The 22,988-nt window shown below is 45.6% G+C and overlaps 2 protein-coding genes across 22 annotated transcripts in view; both read left to right on the forward strand.

Annotated features, from left to right (window-relative positions):
- Window positions 1-11,206, forward strand: part of LIN54 (lin-54 DREAM MuvB core complex component) — a 37,682-nt gene extending 26,476 nt beyond the window's left edge. For 5 of the 6 annotated variants that reach the window (XM_066996635.1, XM_066996636.1, XM_013190549.3 and 2 more), the window contains 9 exons: window positions 174-390; window positions 1,131-1,204; window positions 1,358-1,555; window positions 2,569-2,660; window positions 3,991-4,062; window positions 6,510-6,612; window positions 6,914-7,051; window positions 7,735-7,937; window positions 8,397-11,206. In XM_066996635.1, coding sequence (XP_066852736.1) covers window positions 174-390; window positions 1,131-1,204; window positions 1,358-1,555; window positions 2,569-2,660; window positions 3,991-4,062; window positions 6,510-6,612; window positions 6,914-7,051; window positions 7,735-7,937; window positions 8,397-8,598 — 1,299 coding nt within the window. In that variant the 3' untranslated portion in view covers window positions 8,599-11,206. The remainder of the gene's footprint in view (window positions 1-173; window positions 391-1,130; window positions 1,205-1,357; window positions 1,556-2,568; window positions 2,661-3,990; window positions 4,063-6,509; window positions 6,613-6,913; window positions 7,052-7,734; window positions 7,938-8,396) is intronic. The other variant, XM_066996634.1, reaches the window with a different exon arrangement.
- A 1,020-nt stretch (window positions 11,207-12,226) lies between these two features.
- The window catches only part of SEC31A (SEC31 homolog A, COPII coat complex component), a 39,965-nt gene continuing 29,203 nt past the window's right edge, over window positions 12,227-22,988 (forward strand). For 13 of the 16 annotated variants that reach the window (XM_048074319.2, XM_066996616.1, XM_066996618.1 and 10 more), the window contains exons 1-11: window positions 12,228-12,313; window positions 12,525-12,660; window positions 12,966-13,048; window positions 13,486-13,609; window positions 15,523-15,721; window positions 16,890-16,985; window positions 18,524-18,664; window positions 19,605-19,747; window positions 20,241-20,340; window positions 21,459-21,620; window positions 21,810-21,962. In XM_048074319.2, coding sequence (XP_047930276.1) covers window positions 12,970-13,048; window positions 13,486-13,609; window positions 15,523-15,721; window positions 16,890-16,985; window positions 18,524-18,664; window positions 19,605-19,747; window positions 20,241-20,340; window positions 21,459-21,620; window positions 21,810-21,962 — 1,197 coding nt within the window. In that variant the 5' untranslated portion in view covers window positions 12,228-12,313; window positions 12,525-12,660; window positions 12,966-12,969. Of the gene's footprint in view, window positions 12,324-12,524; window positions 12,661-12,965; window positions 13,049-13,485; window positions 13,610-15,522; window positions 15,722-16,889; window positions 16,986-18,523; window positions 18,665-19,604; window positions 19,748-20,240; window positions 20,341-21,458; window positions 21,621-21,809; window positions 21,963-22,988 lie in introns of all 16 variants that reach the window. The other 3 variants (XM_066996620.1, XM_066996630.1, XM_048074318.2) reach the window with 3 other exon arrangements.

Raw genomic sequence — 22,988 nt, forward strand, 5'->3', positions numbered from 1 at the left:
TGTATCCGTTTGCGTCTCTTTTTTACTCTGGAAAGCAAAAAATGGGGATAACTGACTTCTCATGGATGCTCATGGATCAAAGAGTTCCTCACTAACGCATGGAGGAATAGACATGCTGCTGTTCTTTCTGCCTTTGTAAAAGTAACTTTATGCTCTCTGTATTGGCTTAATAGGCTGTGAAATCAGCAGTGCAGACCATTACTGTAGGAGGAGTGGGTACATCTCAATTTAAGACAATTATTCCCTTGGCAACTGCACCCAATGTTCAGCAGATTCAGGTACCTGGAAGCAAGTTCCATTACGTCAGACTCGTTACTGCCACAACAGCCAATAGTTCAACCCAGTCGGCCAGTCAAAATCCCAGTACAAATACACAGCCTCTCCAACAGGGTAAGTGCCGGTGCTGATGTGGTGTCTGAACTAAGTTTTTAATCCTTTGTTTGGTTTTTGAGGATTTAAATAGTTACATAATAGAAATTTTCAAGACTGCCAGATGTGTCCGAGTTTGTGGTAGGTTTTGAAAGGTTTTGTGTTCTCCTGCTACCTCAGGTTTGTATGTGGAAATGCTCCTCTGTGTCAAATGGTTTTGTCATTGGGCCTGAATCCCTGCAGCATTTTCTGTTGCTTTCAACTAGCTTATCAGCATGGGGGTGACTTGTGGCAAGTCCCAGTTTCTCAGTATGAGAAGTGGGAAGTCATGAGAGCCCACGTACGTCTTGACAAAACTACTGCAATGTGAAGATCCTTCAATACAAAATGCATTAGAAGTGCCAAATGTTTCTGATGGTTCCTGTCCATGCTTTCCGGAGCTGTGACGGAATCAACGATCTGAAACCAAGCTGTAGTATTTTAGTGTCCTCTTGGCAAAAAAAATTGAGTGTCCAGAGGGGCTCTGCACCCAAACTGATTTTTAAACCATAGCTGCTAAACATATGCCTGCACTCTTGTGCACATAACTGTTCATGTAGGTGGTGTTTTGGCATAAGTGTTGCCTGTTAGGAGTTTGGTCAGTTACTCTCAGCGTAGTTGCAGTAGTCGGTGTCTTTGGATTCTCTGCATATGAAAGTCTTGACTCAACTCTGTGCTGAGTGAATAATGCGTGTTAATGTAATGTTATGTCTTGATTGCAGCAAAGCCAGTGGTGGTGAATGCGACCCCAGTGCGGATGTCTGTTCCCATAGTGCCGGCCCAGACTGTGAAACAGGTAAGCTGAATGTAAAAGGCATATTACTGGCTTGTCAGCTGTATTAAAAAGTCCAATTTCAGCACCATCGTGAAATGTTCTATTAATAGAAGTGCATTCTGAACAAAAAAAAAAAAGGGGGGGGGCAAGATTTCATCAAGACTTTCTTTCCAGGTGGTGCCCAAACCAATCAACCCAACCTCCCAGATAGTCACTACCAGTCAGCCCCAACAAAGACTTATTATGCCAGCCACTCCACTGCCACAGATACAGCCCAACCTCACCAACCTTCCCCCAGGCACTGTCCTGGCACCAGCACCTGGCACAGGAAACGTCGGCTATGCAGTCCTTCCAGCTCAGTATGTCACACAGGTACAGTCTTAACCCAGAGATAAGTAAGAAAGTAGTGCTGTTATGAAACATATTGCCTTCCAGTTAGAAGTCCTTGCTCTCCAGCCAAGGTGTAGGGGTTGGTTGTACGCTTTGTCAAAATCTGGCCAATGCTGAGAATGAAAAGAAGAATAAATGAAACCCCCTGCTGAAAGCTGACTAGCCAGTCTGTTCAGACAAGAATTCAGTCAGCCTGTGGCATCACCAGTATCAACCTTATTCTTTGGATCCCTTTTGGTTTTGTTAAAGCTGCTATTTGTCCCTAAAAACACTTGTATTGCATCCTTCCTGTGCACTTGCCCAAATGTTCTCTTAAAGTGAAGAATACAGGTTTTTTGGAAAACTACTCAGACATTTGGTGTTCTAGACACAACCTGTCTCCTTCAGGCTGTCCACCGTAGGTCCACATCTTAAGTGCCAGTCTGTCTTCAAAACCTATCTTAGCAGGAGAAAAGAGCTGTATGTAGGTAGAAAAAAAAGGTAGCCCAAAACAGTGTTACCTAGCAGGTTCTTAGGGGTGGTTCCTTTTACTTAATATGAAAAGCACTGTGTGGGTCCAGATACGAAGAAAAGTCAGGATGTAAATAATTTTGTTTTAGTTAAGTAATAAGGGGCTTGTAGGTGAAAGGGGCTACTATAGTCATTTGTGCAGAAAGTGATCCTGATCTGTTGGCAGTCAGGGATGCTTAAGAAAACAAGAGTGAGATGTGTGTTTTCAGGAGCTGGAACTGTTTGTGGTCTGAACGTTTGTGTTATCCGTATGTCTGTAGACACTGTTAAAGAACAAAAATATCATCTAAAATACTGGGGTTTTGTTAAATACGAAGACTTGACCTTGTTGCCTGGTCCAAGTTCTGCAAATTTCTAAATCTGTGCTTGCAAGCATATTATTTTTTATAACAGTATCTGGAAAGCTAATTAAAATACTTAGTACAAGTCCTCTTGAGCATGCTTTAATTTATTTCATGTTACACATTACCTTTTTGTTTTGTTAGTTACAGCAGTCGTCATATGTATCTATAGCAAGCAACACTGGCTTCACAGGGACATCTAGTATTCAGTCCCAAGCACGGCTACCATTTAATGGGTGAGTATTTTGCAAAGAGTTTAAAAAAAAAAAAAAAAAAAAAAAGGACAGCAAACCTGCAGTATAGGCTGATGAATTTACAGACTTTTTTCAGTGCTATTATAAATAAAGGCAGGGACTCAGATGTTGGGTTTTGTGGGATTTCTAAGGACATCAAGTATACTGTGTTGAGGTTAATAATTCTGACTAAAGGACATGCATCTAACTAATAACTGAACTACCCTCCTGATCAAAGCTATTGTAGCTCCCTCCACCATCTTTGTTTTTGTTTTCAATTCCTATGGCAGAAAGTTGACCTGAAATTTTGTTGATGTTTGTGCTTCATTTTGCATCAGAGCCTGGGAGCTACAGGCTTGAGCTATTTTTCCACATTGCTGGAAAGAGGTACTGGTCGATACAGGAGCAAGATGCTAAGCACAAACAAATCCAACCAAGCCTCAAAATGCATCTCAAGCCCAAAATGGTTCATAATAGGAGGCTTTGGTTTGTTTATTTGTTCTCAATATTGTATTTTCACTTTAAAGATGAAAATAACAGCTAACGTGGGATATTTTCCCTGCATTGACCCAGCCAGCTTTTAGCTGTTCTGCACTGTCCTTTTGCGTTATTATTTGTTGGAAATTGCGTACGCCAAGGTGCTTTTTGTTGCTGCAACCTAAACTGTGATGCAAACTAATCCTTAATCCAGATGCAGCTATCCAAACGAATGGGTTTGATTTAATCTCCCTGGTATTATGTGCAGAAATTGCTGGATAGGGATGGAATGAATCTCATCAAAAGCGATTAATGACACAAAATCCTAGCTTTTAAGAGCAGTTAAAGCCTGTGTTTGATATAAAACTCATCTTTGAGCTGAATGCCGTGTTTTGGCTTGCTTGCCCATTGTTCTAGGTTTAGTCAATTTTGTTGTTGCTGTTCAAAAGTAAAGGCATGATCTTAATCTATGAACCTTTTTTGGACCTAGTCCCGTTGCGTGACGACAGGTTCTGGGGAAGTTTTCTCTGACTGCCATTTGCAGTTGTAGTGCATCCTCTAGCTTTAAGCTTCATTTCTACTTAAGACATGTAGACAGATTTGCAACAAATAACCCAGCTTTTTCTGGGTTGGAAATACACTATATATAATAGTTACTTACGTCAGCCAAGAACCTAATGGTAAGGGAACATAAAGACTTTTCAGAATTTTCATCAACCGTTTACTTGAATTTAAAATAGGAAGAAACTGAAACTAATAAAACTGTGTGTGTATAAATAGATGCGTTTTGTGTATCAATAGATGCAATAGATGTATAAATAGTGTATAAATAGATGCATTTTTCCCCCCTCTACAGAATTATTCCTTCTGAATCTGCAAATCGCCCCCGGAAGCCTTGCAATTGTACAAAGTCTCTATGTTTGAAATTGTAAGTACATCTTGTTTGTTGTTAAGCCTTATCCTTGACACCATATTTATGCCAAGAATCAAAAAGTAGTGTTTTTAAGTATGTCAGAAATGTTATGTCTAGATTGTCATTTAAAGCTGCTGGTGACACTGGTGGAGATGTCACAGTGCACGTGCCTTCATGTAACTCGTGAGCTGTATGGACCCTAGCGTTTCATAATGTTAGTGTTCATAATGTGCCCTTGTGTGTGGTAGAGCCAATTCCACTCAGCAGCTGGAGTTGCAGTATTGCTGTGAGTGACATGACATCCCACAGTATCATCAGTGGGCATCTACTATGCTTTTGCAAATCCCTTGAGTAATGCCATGCTGTATGAAGTACTTCAGCAAAATTGGGCTGTTATGTTTTTTTTTTATGGTTGGTTGGGTTGGGTTGCAGGGATAGTTGGTTTGTTTGTTTTAAACATTTGAATGGGCAAGCGATTCTTAACTGCTAGGTCTAAGGCTCGATCATCTTCATGAAATCTTTTGCTGTTTTATCGAGCGTGTTTGTAACAATTTGACGTAAAAGCATTTTAAGTTGAGGAATTTAAGTTCCTTGCCTCAAGCAAATTCAGGATGTGGATTTCTGGACCATATCAGGAGGAGATAATAAAATTGGTCTGTGCTTCATGGGATGTTACTCAATGAAGAGGAAATCATTGGTGCGCTTCTCCAAGACAAAATGATGAAGTAGTGTCTGAACCCTCGTTAAGAAATGTGTTTGAACTTTGCAGTTTGGATATCTTTTCATGTAATAGACCCCACACCTGTGTGGGAAGGTATGCCCTATACTGCCTAGTCTCAAAATTGCTTGTTGCAGAGCAGACAGGGTAAACAGGAAGATGTCTAGCTGTTCCTTTGTTTAGCCTTTCTTTCCTCTTACAACATAAGGTGTTGTCTTCATGGTGCCAAATATCCGTTAGATGCCTGGAGTTTTCCACAGATTTTAGTCTTTGGCTCTTGAATGCTCTGGAAACTCTGAGAGAATAATGGCATTGTTGCTCATGTCTTGCACCAGCAAGAATGCTGTTAGGCTTCCACAGGTGCTGCCACCTTTAGAATGCTGTTTGGGAATGTGCTGTTCTGGTGCATTATTGTAATTATATCTTTAAGTGGCTAGGCATTGCAGAGCAAACAGCTAACTCGTTCTGGCAAAGGTGCTTTCTCACCAGTAGTCATACTTCATGTGTCTGTAAGGGGAGTTACGTTTCCCAAATGAATGTTGCAGATGGCTACATAGCCCATTCTACAAAGAAGAAAACTCCAAGGTGATTTGTTCAGTGGTGCTCTGGATTGATGCCATGCCAGTGCTGTTTGTTTTGAAATCTAGGACCGTTGCAATGCTGAATTTTAAGCAGGAGAGAAAGGAGAGCTATTACAAGTTGTTAACACATTTTATGTAGTTCATCCCTGGGACCATTCAGGATGCTAAAAATCACCAAAATGCAATTTGACCAGATGGAGGGTTCTAGTGGCATCCAGGGCAGCCCTAATCTACTTCTTGCAGTGTTGCCCGAGGCAAATGACAGGAAGTAGAAGTCAGTTTGGCAAGGGATTTAGGCTCCTAAAAATGAACATAGATTCCCAATAGTATTTGAAGATCAGCTGAAAAGGATCAGCATTTTCCATCAACTATTGTTGGAAGTGGTACTGGGAGCACTGGAACCTGCCAGAGTTTCTCATGGCGTGAAATCATGTCTGAGCTGAGGATGAATGTGGTGTATTTCCATGTATCAGACCCACAGGGTGATGGGATCTTGTTTTTGGTGGGAGGTAGCACAGGTGCAGAAGAGAAAAGGTGATGCGGTAGGTTATTCCTGTTGGTATTTTGCTGCTTCTTATTTACATCCTTTCCCCTTTAGAAAGTCTTCAATAATGGCGGTTTTATCCTCATTCAGATCCTTTCCAGTTACCCATGCTTCAAAGTCTGAGATGTACTTGTTAATCATAGTCTCTTCTTCCATCCCTGCTTTTCTCTCATTCTTTCTTTAACTCTGCCTTACTTCACAGCTGACAATAGCTTCTGGGCATAGCTACCAAAAAATGTGCCTTGCTGTGTTAGTCCTGTGAGATGTCAGGTTGCCTGTTAACTTACTGTTGCAATCAGTTGCTCTTCGTTTTGACTGTATGAGAGCTCCTAAAGCTAACTTGAACCAGCAGGGTCAGGAACTGTCTTATGAGGATAACCACCCAAGGACTGCCATGGAACCAAGCCCTATTAGCTTCTTGTGCTGCTTTGAGGACCTGAGCTGTCTGAACATCAGCTCAGACAGACACCTTGTCCATGTGGAGCTCAGCATAGGGTGACTCAGGTGTTCATCAGTGCATGTGCATGGTCACCAGACCAGAAACGGCTGGTGCTGCCAACAGTAGTAGTGCCAAGGTAACGGTCATGTTTACAAATGCCTTGTCTATCTTCCGTTTCAGGTACTGCGATTGCTTTGCAAATGGTGAATTCTGCAATAACTGCAACTGTACAAACTGTTACAACAACCTGGACCATGAAAATGATAGGCAAAAAGCAATAAAGGTGAGGGGTCTTTTTTTTTTTTCCTCTTTCTGATGTCATGGAAGGAAAGAGCCTGTTCCTGCTCGTATAGATTTGGGTGTGTTGCTGAGTTAGCGCCGTGATTGGACAGCAGGCCTTTTAGTTTGCTTCAAAGATAGCTGGAGTGAAAGAAGTAGCTGGTGTCTTCCGAAGCCACGGCATGGGGCCGGGTGGGTGTGTAACACCCTGATCTCCCACCTGTGCAAGATGTAAGCTGTTGCGTTGCATCTGTAATTTCTACTCCCTGCATGCATTGTTTGACCCTTTGGATCTGCCTTGACAGGCCTGCCTTGACAGAAACCCTGAAGCCTTCAAGCCCAAAATAGGTAAAGGAAAGGAAGGAGAATCAGACCGGCGACACAGCAAAGGGTGTAACTGTAAACGCTCGGGATGCCTCAAAAACTACTGTGAATGTTACGAGGTAAGAAGTATTCTCTCATCTTAAAGATGCTGGTTCTTCCTTTCAGTGCTGCGGTTTTGCTGCTGTGCTTTGTCTTTTGCTCTTTTTCATGTTGCAATAATAGTTTTGGGTCTCTCTTTTCTTCCAGCAGTTTACACGTAGAAAGCCATGTGTTTTGCAAGATTGATCACTTCTGTCATCTGAGTTTAATTTTAAAACATGTAATAACTCTGAACACAGGCTTGGAGCTCTCCTTTACTGAAGAGCAATATTTTCAAAAGAAACCTACTGCATCATGTCCCTCGGAGCTCAAGTAGTTATTGCAGCATTGCAGAGACACTCCGGGATGGAACGTGTGTGGAAGCCAAAGTCAAAAGTTTGTGTTGCATCAGATAACTGATCGCTCTACGGATGCAGAGACAGTGGCAGACTGACCTGTCTCATAGTTTAACCACTTAAATTCTGCTGAAAACAGCAGATTGGGAAAGAAGGGCATGAGTGGGATACTGTTCATTTGCACTGGATTCAAGTGTAAATTCTGGGAAGGTACCTCACCTTGAATTTAAAGAGAGGACAACTACCTGAGGATTTCTGCTAGTGGCTAATTGCAAACAGACTAAAACAAGATCACCTTTCCCCTGTGGGTGGTCCTTAAGGGTGTCAAAACTGCGACAGGCTTCTCACGTTCTGTTTGTTTCTTTCAGGCAAAAATCATGTGTTCTTCCATATGCAAATGCATTGGCTGCAAAAATTTTGAAGAAAGCCCAGAGCGAAAGACATTGATGCATTTAGCGGATGCTGCCGAAGTTAGGGTCCAGCAGCAGACGGCTGCGAAGACCAAGTTATCTTCCCAGATCTCAGATCTCCTAACAAGGCCAACACCAGCACTCAGCAGTGGTGGGGGGAAGTAAGTTAACGCAGCTCGCAATTTTGCCTGGTTCTAATGTGTTTTTTTGGATACACAACAAGTATATCCCTGTCATCTTCGAATGTTACCTAAGCTGTAGGACCAGGAGCACTCGGGTGACTGGAGCGTTTTGCTCACACAGCTTTGTTTCCTGTAAATCTAGTGTGTGCCACATTTGGCTATGTTCAAGCGTGTAACTAAGCATGGTTGCCCATGTGCTGCCAGGAGCCGTGAAGTATGCATGTTGCGTTTACTGGGTGGTTGTAAACCTTGAGCCGCCCGTACACTGAAAGCTGGAGAATTGTTCTGTGTACCTGGGCAGGTCAAAATGGGCTTTACCATGTTTCTCAGTGGAGACAGGCACTGAACACAACAGCCTGTCTGTTCATTTGACTGCTGCTGTGCCTTGTTCGCTGCCTGTTGGAGTGAGTGGGTTCTTTGGTTTTCTGTTTGTTTCAGGCTGCCCTTTACATTTGTAACCAAGGAGGTGGCCGATGCAACTTGCGAATGCCTTCTCGCGCAGGCTGAGCAAGCGGAGAAGTTGGGCAAGTCGAAAGCTGCGGCAGAGCGCATGATCCTGGAGGAGTTTGGACGCTGTTTGATGAGAGTGATTAACTCTGCTGGCAAGTCCAAAAGTGACCCTTGTGCCATGAACTGCTGACGCGTGCACAAGAGCCACAATGAAGTGGACTGAACAGAACACTTAAGGCACAGGGACACTTTGGTTTGGCATAGAGGATTTAATAATACTCGTTAATTTGGTGCTTGTTTTAAATTGATTTGCGGAAGATGAAACAAGAAAATATTTTATATCAAGATTTAGAGCCTTTTAAATTTAACTAAATCCTCTTCTATGTAAGATGATGCCTAAAGGTCAATTTTTCTTCCTGATGTACAGCTTTTAACGTGGGTTTCTTAAGGGAAAAAAAAAATAGCTGTTTTCTCCCCTTTCCCTCAAAATAATTGCCTGAAGGGCATATATAAATGATTATAATATATATTATTTACAGTATATGGAGTTGCATTGCGTTGTGTGTACAGGAAAATGCAGATGATGGCAAGAACCAGATGACACTTTTGGCAACAGGCTCGTAATGAAGAGGTATCTGTGTGTCGAAGTTAGTTCTAAAAGGCAACATCTGGAAATGAGCATCTAACTGGAAGGTGGTACCCATATGTAGGACGTAACACTGCATGCTTCTTCAGTGCACAGAGCAGCGTGAAATATGCAGGCGAGTACACGGGGATTGCTTGCAGGTCTAGTGTTGGACAAGTGGTTGAGAATCTCGCTTGAGCAGACCCCAAGGAATTTGGAGGCAAACTGGATAATTGGGAATTTTTTTATATGATCATGGATGAGGGCTCAGGTGTATTTTAAGGTGGAACTCAGAGGCTGACAGTGGCCTGCTCTTGAAAGTGAGGAAGAGCAGCTGTGCCACAGTGCCAAGCTGTCTGCCCAGCGTATGGTGTTAGCTGACTGTGCAGCAGGTAGGTGCTGTTGCTTGGGTGAAGCTCTGTGTTCAGAGGCCTGCAGGAGCCTAATCCCTCGCTGCAGGTAGGGATGTGCAGTCCGTTGTGTTTTCTAGGGTGAAGCTGTTGCCCTGGAGAAGTGTTTAAGCCTGAGAAGCTGAGGTCACAGGAGACCATGGAGCCACAGTTGTCTTAATGAGGACTTGAGACAATCTGGCTTTTAACTGACCTGTGACCACAGGTGGAGGTTACATTCAGCCTGGTTGTGTGTTACCATGATGCTGCTTCTCAGTATCTTGGTGGTTTATTTGGCGTAAGGGTTTTTTAAGTGTTGTTTAGAATGACAGTGCTGTGATGGGGGAGGATGCTAGCGCAGAATCAAGGTTGCTGCCAAAATAGATCTATGGATCCTTTGATCCAAAAAGGAGGAAAATATACCAACATAACACACAAATCACCTTAGAGCTCTGTGTAGATTGGAGCAGGGGATTTTCTTCAGTATTTGTTACAGGCCATCTCAGATCACGTTTCTGATAGTAGAATACATTTGCAAAATCAACGTGGTAGGTTACTTACCTAATGTGAATGTCAATAACAATTTTAATAACTGTCTCATTGCTGCCTGAACAAGATGGCTTTTCTTTTTTTTCCAAAAAGGATTTGCATTCTTCATGTAAAACTGTAAACACAGAGATGTGGCAGAGCTCTTCCTCGAGGTTTTCTGGTGAGGATAAGCTGGGAAAAGATAGGGGCCAGGCAAACGTGCAGCAGAGCCGAGCACCTACGGGTGTGTTTGACGGCAATAGGACAGGAAGAGGCTTCTGCTCCCTGTCTTCACCCTGTGGCCCTGCGTGGTGAGCAAAAGGCCCTTTGTCCTCCATGCTTCCTTGTGCCCCCCTCCCCAGCATGGCTCGGGAGCATGAAGGCCCTGGGAGGTGTGCCAGTTTGGTGTCCTGCTGGTCACCGTCTGAAGGGCTCTGCCTGGTAGAAGCATCTCCCTCAGCATAAACCGCAAGTCTGATAGTGCAAATCTCTGAAAAAGGAATCCATCTCTCATGTAAGTAACTACTTTCTTTCCATAATTAAGACTTGGGTTTATTAAAAGTCAGTACAGTAACTTTACATGTAGATAGGGCAGATACTCAGTTTACTTCTAGTGAGCTAACATAGTATGTCCAGTAAGATTTGTATAAATGTAAATTAGTGTAAGTGAATAAAGTAATAACTACGTACATTATTTTTTAAACAGATTGCAATATGCCTTCTTTTGTTTAGACTTCAATCCATGTTAATTTTGTATATATTCTGTGTCTTACTCTAAATTGCACCTTTTGTGATGTGTATTTATATACAGTGTGCAGAAACACTTGTGAAATTTAGATTACAGTTGTAATTATGTATGATGGCATTGCTTGAGAATATTTTACTTGTAAAGACTTTGAAGGTGCAATCAAATGCTCTTAGTTTTTTCGGTTTTACTTTGAACAAGCTTTCTCCAATATTAAGCTGGGATTCCTCTCTCCCCTCTCCCTGGTGTGATACGTATGGATTGGGTTTTGTACTTCCTTAGCCATTTGAATCAAACTGCTGGACAAGATTTACAGTCAAGCCCATCCAGTTACATAAAAATAATTGGGAACGGGGCAAGGGTTCATTTTCTAGTTCTGTTTACATCTGAAAGTAGAAAAATTAAATTTATATTTACTAGACCTATTCAAAGAATACACTTTTCTATATTGTAAAAATAAAACAGTCAGATAAATCACAAAGAAAAATAAACATTTATACTATTCTGTAAACACTTTTTTGTACTCCTTTCCTTCAGCACTGACGAATACATACTAAAGAACTGCACTGAAGTATCAAAATCAATACATCTGTTATCACTAGGCTCTCTTGCGATGCAGGTACTGGCTTGACTTCCCAATATGCGATTGAATCCTACCAGAGATAAACTCTGGGTTGTTAGCGTATTTCGATGTCTTTTTTTTTAATTAAAAAAAAAATAAAAAATAAGAAAAACTTTGATGAAAAAATGTAGTGTTTGCAGGACAAGAGTTGAGCAAAGAAAAATCCGCAAGGCCGGACCACTGAGCCCGTCTGCCACATCCTTGGGGATAGCAGGGTGCCATGCAGATCTGGTTGCAGGACCTGGGCCAAACTTGCAGGTAAATCTTTTTGGGGAGCCTCTGGCTGCTTGTTAGTAGGACACGAGGCACTGTTTTGATGTGCAGTTTGGGGCGTCTTCGGCCTCTTTGGGGAGTAAGCGCGTGACCCACCCTTGCCGTGGTACGTTACTGGGTGTCGCTGGGGAATACGAGCCAGTTAGGAGAGCCTGTGGGTTTTTTCCTGCCAAGTAAAAACTGCTTTTATTGTTGTGCGTCCAACTGCTACGTTCAGGTTTCTCCTTAACAGCTGGGCGGAGGTGACACAGGATCGGTGCTCGGGGAGTCCCAGGCGCCTTGCCAGGACCGTTAGCGGCCCCCGGGCCTGCCCTGGCTGCGTGAGCCCGCCTCCAGGCGCAGCTGGGCCCAGCGCCATGCTGCTGGCGGAAGCACAGCCCGCGCTCCCGCCCTTCCCTTCCTTCCCTCCTCGCGGCCGCCCCACACCATTGGCCGCTGCCGCGCACCCGCTTCCGCGTCCCTCTTCGCTATTGGCTGACGGGCCTTCACTCAGCAGCCGCCGTTCTCCCGTTGGAGGAGGGAGAGAGGGTGGCGTGAAGCCAGCGAAGGGGCCAATCCGCAGGGCCGCTGGGCGACCAATGGCGAGCGCTGCTCGCGGCAGCCAATAGCGGCGCGGCCCCCCTCCCCTATATATAGCGGGGCGGGAGGGAGCCGTTCTCTTTGCCGCCGCGCCGCAGGAGGGTGTGGGCAGCGCTATGGGTCCGAGTCGCGCCGCGCTGCGGGGTGCGAAAAGGTTCACAAACACCCCGCTAAAACCCAATAAAAAAACTAATTCCTCCGAGCCGCTGTCCGATGATGAGCCTCACTGCTGTTCACATCCCGACACGCCGTGACGACCGCTGTCGAGCTGAGGACGGCGGCTCCCCTCACCCCGTGCCCCCCCCCCCCCCCCTTCCGCGCCCCTCGCTGACGCCCCTTTTCCCCTTGTCGCCAGGCCCCGGCTGAAGGAGGAGCCCGGTCCCCGCGGGAGCAGAGGCGGAGCCCCCCCGGTCACCGCCCGGAAGGCGCCGGCAGCGCCCGGAAACGGGAGGCGGCGCCGGGGCTGCCACGTTGGAGCGGGCCCGGGACGGGTGAGAGCCGGCACGGCCCCCATTTTCCCCTTTTTTTTACCCCAAATCCCCCTCGGAAATCACGCCTGGAGCGGCGGGGCTTTCCTCCCCGTTATACCCCTCTTTTTGGGGCGGCTTCAGGCTTTGATCCTCTTTATTTATCTCCCACAAACACCCCGTTTTCCCCCTTTTTTAAGCATCACCCCGCCACGAACACCCTCTTCCTCCCATCCCCTAAAGAAACCAACTCCTGGCATCCCCTAACGCGACCGCTCTCAGCGCCCTCCTCCGCTTCATCTTTATCTTTTCATTATTTTTTTTTCCAGCAAAATGAAGCTGAAGGAGGTTGACCGCACTGCCATGCAGGCATGGAGCCCTGCCGAGCAGCACCCCATTTATCTGGCCACGGGTGAGTTTCATGAAGCCGGTGTTAGCGGGCCTCCAGCTGTAAAATGCTTATAATTGAAAGGTGTAGCAGTTAGCTCGTTTCTGGGAGGCGATCTGTAGGCGACAACGAGTTCCCTCTCCTTTGTGCCAGGGTACGGTGATAGCAACCCTAGTTGCTGGGACAGTAACCCATGTTGCTTATGTGCCGCTTGCCGTGGGTTTCTGTCAGTCCTCAGGGAAAGATGAACGTTCTCCCAAAGCTTTTCCTATTCGTGCTGGGTAAAAAACCCACTGAAGGCAGCCGTAGAGAAGAGACTTATATAGAAGTCTAAGTAACTCAAACAGAAGTCTGACCGCTTCTCAGAGCCCTTTTTGCAAGCGTGATTTTTTTAATGCTGCTTTTGGAGCTGCTCTTCTGCATAGCATCTTTATCTCACTGATGAGCCCGCTCCTTTGCAGGTACATCGGCCCAGCAGCTGGATGCAACCTTCAGCACGAGTGCTTCCCTGGAAATATTCGAGCTGGACTTAGCAGACCTTTCGCTGGATATGAAGTCTTGTGCCACCTTCTCCTCCTCTCACAGGTGAGCGGCGGGGTTGTCGCACGTGGTTTGCGCTGAAGGGCTGATGCGTGGGGTTTGGCTGCGGTTGTTGAGGACAGAAGCTCTGCTGAAGGACATCATTACAGCCACATAAGTGGGGCTATATTTTCAATTCTTGAGCAGTAACTTCAAGGCCTAAAGATCTAAGATTCTTTTGTGAGATTTTTACCAAACGCAGTTTCCTGAGGCCTTAGAAGTTAGGTCTTGCCTTTAAGTAGATGTGGAGGGATTGAAATGAGGACTCTGCTGCATTTGCGCACAGTAAGGTTGTGGCCCTGTTTCAGGATGTTCTCCAGATTTGGATAAGTAACAGTTACAGTGGCTTTTGCAGGAGGAAGCATGAGGCGTAGGGCAGCTGTCAGTCCTGCAGCAACACTTTCCCTGGCTGCTGCTGTGGCTCACAATCCCTGCCCTGCAGTTGTTTCTCTTCTGATACGCAGGGCTGGGGAAGGAACAGCCAGCACAGGCCCGGACTGCCTTACGCCTGAGCTGTGGGAGAGCTGGTGCTGATGCTCCTTGCTGATTACTGAGGGCAGAGTGATGACATTGAGCCCCTGGGATTTTTTCTCCCTTGCTTTAAATGTGACTGAGATTAGTCAAAGCTTGCCAAGTGGCGTTTGCTTTACTGACTTTCAGAACCCACCTGCTATGGCCAGGAGGATGTAGAGCTCCTTTAGAAGTGCTTCTCTTTGTGAACAGCACAAGTGTTTGACTTTGCCCCCAGAAGACGCATTGCAACATTGCAAAGGAGGTTTTTGTTGTCTTTTTTTTTTTTTTTTTAAGACCACAACCCATACCTTAGCTTATAAAGTATATGTCAGGTTATATTTTGGTGTACAGCAAATGAAAATGGCTGGGCGAACAAATCCAGAAAAGATGAATTCAGCAAGAAGTTTTGTTAACTGTCCTCCTGTGGAAAATGTGACGCTGCTTCTGTAGAACCACTCTTTATCTTGGAAAGAGCAAAGGGCAAGAGGAAAGTACTGGCGCAGTTAACTCTGGGTTTTGTTCTTCATCCTTTTCTGCTTTCTTTTAGGTTATTTACATGTTGAATCTTGCTGGTGGTGTAATGCTAGTGCCCTGATAGCCTGTTACTCACCCCTTTTGTAGTTACGTGCGGAACTACAAAAATCAGTGTACCCAGAGAGAAGGCCATTTTGGTTTGTGGTGTGGATGAGCGCACCATTACTGTAATCTGGATGCTGTAGCGGGACAGTGACCACTGACACTGAGCTGCTGAGCACTTGGTGCTTACAGTATTCGGCAGCCAGCATATGCTCTTTGTCTGGCCTTCCCCAGTATATATTTTAATATGCCGAGCTTGATGTGCTGTGAAGAAATCAGTCACAGGTAATCCAGAGAAAGCCAAGAGTTCAGCAGTAACACAGTGAAGGCTCAAGCAACTCGTCACCACCTTCCAGAGCGTGTGGGTTTGCATTCTGCTCGTGTAACACCTGCCGTGTGACAGTGTGGCGCTTCATGCGGAAGAATACCATGCTTTGCATGGCTGAATACATAGGAATGCTGTCTTGATTTTTTAACAAGTTGGAGCTGAAGTAATTTCTTCTTTTTTGTGGATGGACACAATGGTTTGAAAACATCTCCGGAAGTATATTTAGTTCTTGCAGTTCAGCCTGGAAACTCGATTGCAGTCCAAGTGACACGTGTCTGTTGTGAGCGAGCCACTCACTGCGCACCCAGCACAACAGATGAAAGTTTGCCCTTCCAGGAGCACCTACAAGGAAAAGGATTTGCAATCTTTTAATAGCTCCACCAATTTTCTCTCCCTTGCACGAACAGTTGGCCACATGTAGCAGAGGTTTGCCTGCAGAGTAAAAATGGGCTACGTTGAGCTGACGGTGGATGGTTGTAGCCTGTGGGTGTCTGTCTTGCAGGTACCACAAGCTGATCTGGGGGCCGCACAGCATGACCGCAGGCGAGCGAGTCTCCGGAGTCCTGATCGCTGGGGGCGAGAACGGGAATGTCATTCTGTATGACCCAGCCAAAATCATAGCTGGAGACACCGAAGTCATCATTGCCCAGAAAGACAAGCACACGGGACCCGTGAGAGCACTTGATGTCAACATGTTCCAGGTAGGTTTTCTGCTGTTTGACATGTACAGACATGGATGAGTGGCATGTCTGAACAAGTTATTACCTTATACGTATCTGTACCTTTATCAGCCCTTGAGAAGGTCGACCTAAACCTGCTCTTCGCATCTTCATTAGTAAAAACCTGTCCTGTTTCTGGCATCTCGGGAGAGGGAATGAAGACTTGTAGGTGTCCAGTTGATTCCTTCCCCTCATAATTTGATGTTGTCAATGTTGCAGGAGTTTTTAGCTCAGCCTCAGTGTAAAATAGAAGTGGTTTTCTGTGCTGTTTTAACCAGTCTCCCCTTTCAGTTCCCATAGGATGTGCTGATTTTGTCCTTGTGACGTTTTTCTGGGCTGTCACGCTTTTGTTCTGGTGACATTCAATTTAAGGTGTCCCCTTTTGGGAGATGGCATCAACATCTCTAAATCTCCTCCCTGGAAAAGGGAGGCAGAACAAACACACTGTGACATGGTCTCTTGAGGCAGAACAGCTCTCGAAATCGGCAAGCTTGCTCCATCGTTAATGAGAGTTTAGTTCCTTGTAGATACAGTGGCTTGGTTTTTCTTCAGCCCCCTCCAGCTGCGAGGGAATTGAGTCGATTTCCTTTCCTAAATAGCACTTTTGTCCCTGGACACTTGCTTTCAGCAAGGCCATCCCTTGTTCATTGTGTCTTCTCGAATGGTTTCCTCTCCTCTCCTGTCCCTCATGAAGACGGGACTTGCTGGTCAGCAGACGTGGGATGCGATCAAAGGGCGTCCCGCGGCTCCTGCTCGCGCCTTCCCACCCAGACTGTCGCATCCTGGCTGCAGCAGTGAGAGCTGCAGCACTGCCTCCCTGTCTGCCCCGTCCTGCAAATGGCACCACTCTTCTGGCCGCTGTGCAGCCTCCTCATGGGCGATTGCCATGGGGGGGAGCGATCAGGAAAACAGAAATTTGGCTGTTGGCATGCCAGTCTGTCTCCGTGTATGTTTTTTAATTAACTCAGCGCTATCTGCAATCTCAGACATTGCTTTTATTTTCCTTAAGCTGCTCTGTGTGAACCAAAGGCTATATCCTGAGCTCGTATGAGAAATTGACACCGTCTTGTCCATCTGATGCTTCCCAGCAGCTAAGACTCTGAAAGCTGATGCTGGAAATACTATTAGCGTCTGTTAATGTGTCTTACAGACTAATCTGGTGGCCTCTGGTGCTAATGAGTCTGAAATCTATATCTGGGACTTGAATAATTTTGCCACGCCGATGACTCCAGGAGTGAAGACGCAGGTACTAGATCGGTATTTCTTAAATACTGTAAATTAATGAAAAGCATGAATGTCATTTATGTTGCGAGCTCATTAAAATCAACTTTAGAAGCTATACGGAAAAAAGAGACTTATGATAGAAAGCAATTAATTGTAGTTAGTGATGAACTGCGTTTCTGTCGCTGATTGTTAGAGTCCTTGTACAACAGTTGTTTCCTATTAATGTAAGTAAAAATATGTTGCTTTACCGCATATGGCTTTACCCCAGTGGCTTCCTGAAAGGTCAAGAAAACTGGGCTTTTGGTGCTTGCAATGGGCTTTTATTAGTCTGTGGGGTTTGAAAAGCAGGTATTTTTGTTCGTGTGATGTGCCTCTGTTATGGCAGGAGCCCGTGTCCCTTCAGGAGAGCTCTATAGCTGCAGCTGAAGTAGCTGTCAGTGAACGTGTATGGTAGCACGTCAGTTATGACAGCGCCGTGTTTTGGCTTCCATTATGGCTAACGGAGAATTTTTGCCCGGCTTCATACAAGGGTGACCAACCACTGCTGCCTTTCTGGGAGCACAGCTCGAGTGCTGTGTCGGTCAGTACCATCATGTGCAGCCCCTGCAAGGAGCAAGCTGCTGTCGTTCCCCTGCAGCAACGTGGGATGTGCAGACCACTCCAGAACTGCAGTTCTCACTGGCTGCGCAAGCATTGCTTGATGTCTTCATGTGGCACAATTTTAAATAAATTATCTTTTTAAAAGTACCCCTTCTAGTCTTAGAATAATGTTGCGTTTTATCAAGTAGTAAGTACTAACAAGCAGAGTCTCTCTGGTTACACCATTTTTTAAATATCCATAGCCACTGCACACAGGATGAATCTCATCTAGTCTGCCTTTGTGTGTTTCACTGCATGCTTGTATCTGAAGACCACAAAGGCAGAGACTGAGGGAAAACACAAGTAAGACTAGAAGCAGCTGCTGAAAAGGGAGAAGATGAGGCAGTAGGGTTGGCAGTTACATTTCTGTGTTTCAAGGAGCGTTTGGGTGACGGCATTTAGCCTCTCTTCAAAGATCTCTGGGGAAGAAAATAGCTTTTTGTCCTTTGTCTTGTGAAGGAGCTGGAAGAATGAGAGGAAGTTGTTTAAAAGCATGTACTTTATGCAGCTCTTGTTAGGAAATTATGCAAGAACTTTGTAGTTACTGGAAAATCAGTGTACTACTACTGCGTGGTAAGTTGGAGGCAATGAAGTGAGGAAATAGAATGAGCAGAAATCTGGAGTTTAAAGATTTCTAGTTTAAAACTGTTAGTGTGGATACTTTGTTTGGGATGGGTACTTCATTATCACGTGGATATTTTGGGAACCTTGCTTTTGTTAAGGATCTCTGTGTAGGATTTTCTACATTGACAGTTTTTTCAGGGGCTCTACCGTGCAGCAGGTGTATGTAGGAAAGCAGAATACTCGCAGTACCTGTGGTGAATCTCCTTGCAAACATGTTATATAGTGGGGCCCAAAAAGAAAGCCTTTTGAGGCCTTGCTTTGTTAAGGGTGTGACAGGCTGTTCTGTGTGCCCGGCAGCCTCTCGAGGACATCAGCTGTATCGCCTGGAACAGGCAAGTCCAGCACATCCTGGCATCTGCCAGCCCCAGTGGCCGAGCCACCGTGTGGGATCTCAGGAAGAACGAACCCATCATCAAAGTCAGTGACCACAACAACCGGGTGAGTTAGCTCGCGTGAGGAGATGTGCGGGGAGCTACAGGGTGTCTCTTGGCACGGGGCGCTCCTTCTATACGTGACACAGAGATCGTGGTGCTCGCTCCAGTTCTTTACAACACGATGAACGTCAGGCAGTGCTCTTAGAAGGCTGTGTACGTGCAGAGGGCTTGCCCTTCACCAGTAGAGCTTGGCAAGGGCAGATCTTGGTGATGGAGAGCACCACAGAGGGGTTGTCAGCCATGAGTAGGTTACAGAGGATGCTGCCTCCTTATGCTCAAAATCACCATGCCTGCCCCTGCCATGCTGTGAATACAGAAGAGAGCCTGTTGAGCTTGTGGAGGATGAACTCCATGTATAATTCTGCATGTTTGTAATTGGGTAAGGTAAAAACCTTGAAGAATCACCAAGAGCTCATAATGATATTGACATGTGCGCTCCTGAAATAGCTGCTTGGTCACTGTGCTCTGATTCTGGTAAGCTTCCTAACTCCATGTTTTACATATCTGGTCCCTGACATAATAGCAGCACAATAGGCTGGCTTCATCGTGTGATTGTGGGTTGTGATGGGATGTTCCCACAATGATAATCTCTGTCTAGTGATGGCTTTTGTTAAAATATCAATGGAAGTTAAAGTTAGCAAAAAAGCTCTTTATGGATGCTTTTACAATGTTCTTAGATTAAAACATAGGATTTGAACAAGACAGTATGAAGTCACCTGCTTGAGAGAGCCTTGGGGAGCTAACTGCAGCTCTCCTTGCTAATGGAAACAAGGAGAGCATCCCACGTTGAGTGCAGTCAGAAACAATGCCCGGAAATACAGCCACAAATTGGCACTTACCTGAAAACCCTGTTTTCCTCATGCTTAGACCTGTTTAGGCTGGTTGTCTTCTGTTCTCTAGCGCTGTTTAGTTACCCTGTGCTGTGGCACAATGTTATCCTTCAGATGCACTGCTCTGGCCTGGCATGGCACCCCGATGTTGCTACCCAGATGGTCCTGGCCTCGGAGGACGACAGGTTGCCCGTGATTCAGATGTGGGACCTTAGATTTGCCTCCTCGCCGCTGCGTGTTTTGGAAAGCCACACAAGGTATGAGAAAAGCCGGAAAGGCTTCCGTTTACGGGGCCTGCGGATTGGAAGGGACCAGGCCTCACATTAAAAACGCCTTCCTCCTGAAAAAAATTGACATTCCTGATTTGTTTTATGCTGTACAAGAGGGAGCTGGAGTTCAAAGAAGTAGCAGAAGCTTGCTTTAAAAAAAAAAAAAACTACAGGTTTGCACACGCTGTAAAGGCAAACACACCCTTCTGGTACACTGGTATCGACATTCTCCTACAGAGAGTGTTGAATTCAATTTTCATATATGGTGGCTGGACCTTTAGAGCTACTCATGCAGAAAATAGCATCTATTTCGATATATCAAATGCTGATAACATTTAACAGCTTCTTATAACAGGGAGGAGGGGGGAGGGCATTTTGAGGTGGAATGCTCAGATACAGTACCAACTCACTTAAACACATGCTCTGTGTTACCATTTTTCATTTATATTAATCTGTTACTTGGTTGTGACTTTTCATGCAGGGGTATCTTGGCCATTGCTTGGAGTATGGCAGATTCAGAGCTGCTGCTTAGCTGTGGAAAGGATGCTAAAATTCTGTGCTCCAACCCTAACACGGGCGAGGTATTGTATTCACGCAACTTACTAAAGTCTCAGTCTGTTTGGAGATTGCACAGTGGCACGTGTAAAGGAGCATTTTTAAAAGCCATGGATTTTTCTCGTGCTGTTTTACACATTCTCGCAGTATGTGCTTCCCTGCGTTTTCACTGTTTGAGAAGGGGAAGGAGCCGGGGATGGATCTTTGTTCGCAGTCCTAGGAATTATGCTGCTGTGGGGTGTTTCTCCATGTTTACTTGTGGTTGATACATGCACCTCCTGAGCTTGTTTTGGTGCTGCAAGACTGCTTCCTGGTGTAGCTAATCTTACACGTGGGTCCCTACTGCTTTTCTGCAGTATTTAGTAGTCCAGAAAATTTATCTGTCTCACAAGGGATAGATATGGACATCACTAAACTGAGTGGATCCTCTTTACAGACCACGTGAGTGTTTGCCCCCAGACCGTGACACTGTTGGAGGGCTTCTTGCCTGCAGTGTAGGCAAGACAATCCTGGCGGACAGGGAGATACGTGTTTCCAAAATTCAGACATGGGTGAAGTACAAAAGCTGAGTAAGACAAAAAGTGGGGGTGGTAAATGTGTGATCTAAGCTGGATGCTGTGCTGCTAAGAAGGCTTTACATTTGGATGATTCATACCACATGTTTTTATTTAAAGTAAAAGTGTTTCCTAGGAGACAGCAAGGCAGCTACCATTTTGTTTCTTCAGCAAAAAATTGTTAGACAGGCGAAAAACAATTTCTTAGTTTGTGGTTAAATGCCTCCTGTAGCAGTAGGCTTTTCTGTTCCAGGGCAGGAGAGACCGTCTACTCAGAGTGCAGGTTTTAACTTTCCCAGTTATCCCCCAAAAGTCAGTAGCTGCACACACAGCACAGGCATATGCAGCCTGCCTAGCTGGTCGTGTGTGAATTAAACAGAAAATTTAATGGGAGGAGGAGATAAAGCAGCGGTGTGTGGTAATCTCCTCTGATCGTCACATCCTGCCCACTGTCAGTGTGTACGGGTAATGTGGAGGCTGCTGGGGAGCAAGAAGAGCAGCTTGTTCTCAGGGCAGCCAGAAAGATGCTGTTGCTGCTCATGGTGTTTCCTAAAAGCTCTGATACGTAGGACTTTGGTTTTGTTGCCCAGGTGCTGTATGAGTTGCCAACCAACACGCAGTGGTGCTTTGACATCCAGTGGTGTCCCAGAAACCCTGCCGTCCTGTCTGCCGCTTCGTTCGACGGGCGGATCAGCGTTTACTCCATTATGGGAGGCAGCACGGACGGGTTGAGGCAGAAGCAAGTGGACCAGGTATTGAGAAGCACGCAGCTGAGAAAGTGGATGGGAAGAGGAAAAAGCATGGGCTCGGGGAAACCTTCAGGGGGTGTTGCAACCCTGTGTTTGCAGGAGGACTAATCCAGTGCAAAAAAATGATGCTGTTTGGCTTATTGGAGATGGCGTCTCAGAATTTTACCCCCCCTTTTTTTATTTTTGTCAAAGCTTTCGTCCTCGTTTGGGAACCTGGATCCATTTGGTACAGGACAGCCCCTCCCGCCCCTGCAGCTTCCCCAGCAGACTGCCCCACAGAGCGTCGTTCTGCCCCTAAAGAAACCACCCAAATGGATCCGGCGACCCGTGGGAGCATCGTTCTCGGTAAGCAGGGGCCAAAGCTGGCCGGGCAGGGAGCGAGACAGCGGTAGCACCTGCAAAGTACATCTGGAAGAGGGGAATTGGTCATCATGCTCCACCTTGTGAGAACTTGCCCAGAGTGCTGTGGTGGCTGAGGTGCTTGTGGGAACATCTGGAGTGAGCGCTTGGGACAGCAAGCCAGCAAAAACATGACAAAAAAATGCTTGGGAAAAAGCAACTGGGAAGCCCTGTGTTCCCACCAGGCGCTTGTTTTTTTCTGTTTTGGGAACTAAGGCTTTGCTTTTATTTCCGTGGTGTTTGCTTAGAATCAAAAAAAAATGTGTATTTGGGGGGTGGGGGCAATAAGTTGGGCAAGTAGCTGAGTCTTCAGTGCAGCTTGAAGGTATTGTGTCTCGTTGCAGAGAAAAATAACTCAGCCCTAATGGAGGTAGCTGGAGTCTCTGTAGCAGCACGCAGGCCAAGGCTCCTCTGCGGTTGCTGGCCTGGCGAGGCCCTGCTTTTCATAAGAGCAGAGTCACCTGCTCTTCAGCTCCACTAAGGGCTTGTTTTTGTGACTCAGAGGCCATTTCCCAAGAGAGCTCCTGCAGATTTTAAGCAGTCCACTTGAAATGGATTTCTGTATTGAATACATGAAATGTATTTCCAAAATACTACCCGATTTTCAGCAGTGTGTGTCTGCTTATTCATTATCTCACCCATGTCTAAATCAGCTTGGAGCTGTAAACTGAAATAACATAAGCCCCTTCCACTTTTTTTCCCCTTTGGATTTCTTTCCATATGATGAGGCCGTTCACTGCCAATCTCTCAGTAGACTTTCAAACCGTAAACTAGCTGCCACAAGCAGGGTACGCATCATGCTCGAGCATGTATTTAATGATGCATAGGATCCTTTAGCGTGTTCTACGTTTACCCCAGTAGGCAGCCAGGCTTCATGTAGCTGCTCACTGGTTGCCCTGCAAATGGGATGGGCAAGAAGATTTTCTTTTTTTGGGAAATGCCATAACTTGGAATGTTCCTGTTCCTACCACC

This window comes from Anser cygnoides, chromosome 4 (assembly GCF_040182565.1).
Source record: "Anser cygnoides isolate HZ-2024a breed goose chromosome 4, Taihu_goose_T2T_genome, whole genome shotgun sequence".
In the NCBI taxonomy this organism is placed as follows: Eukaryota; Metazoa; Chordata; class Aves; order Anseriformes; family Anatidae; genus Anser; species Anser cygnoides.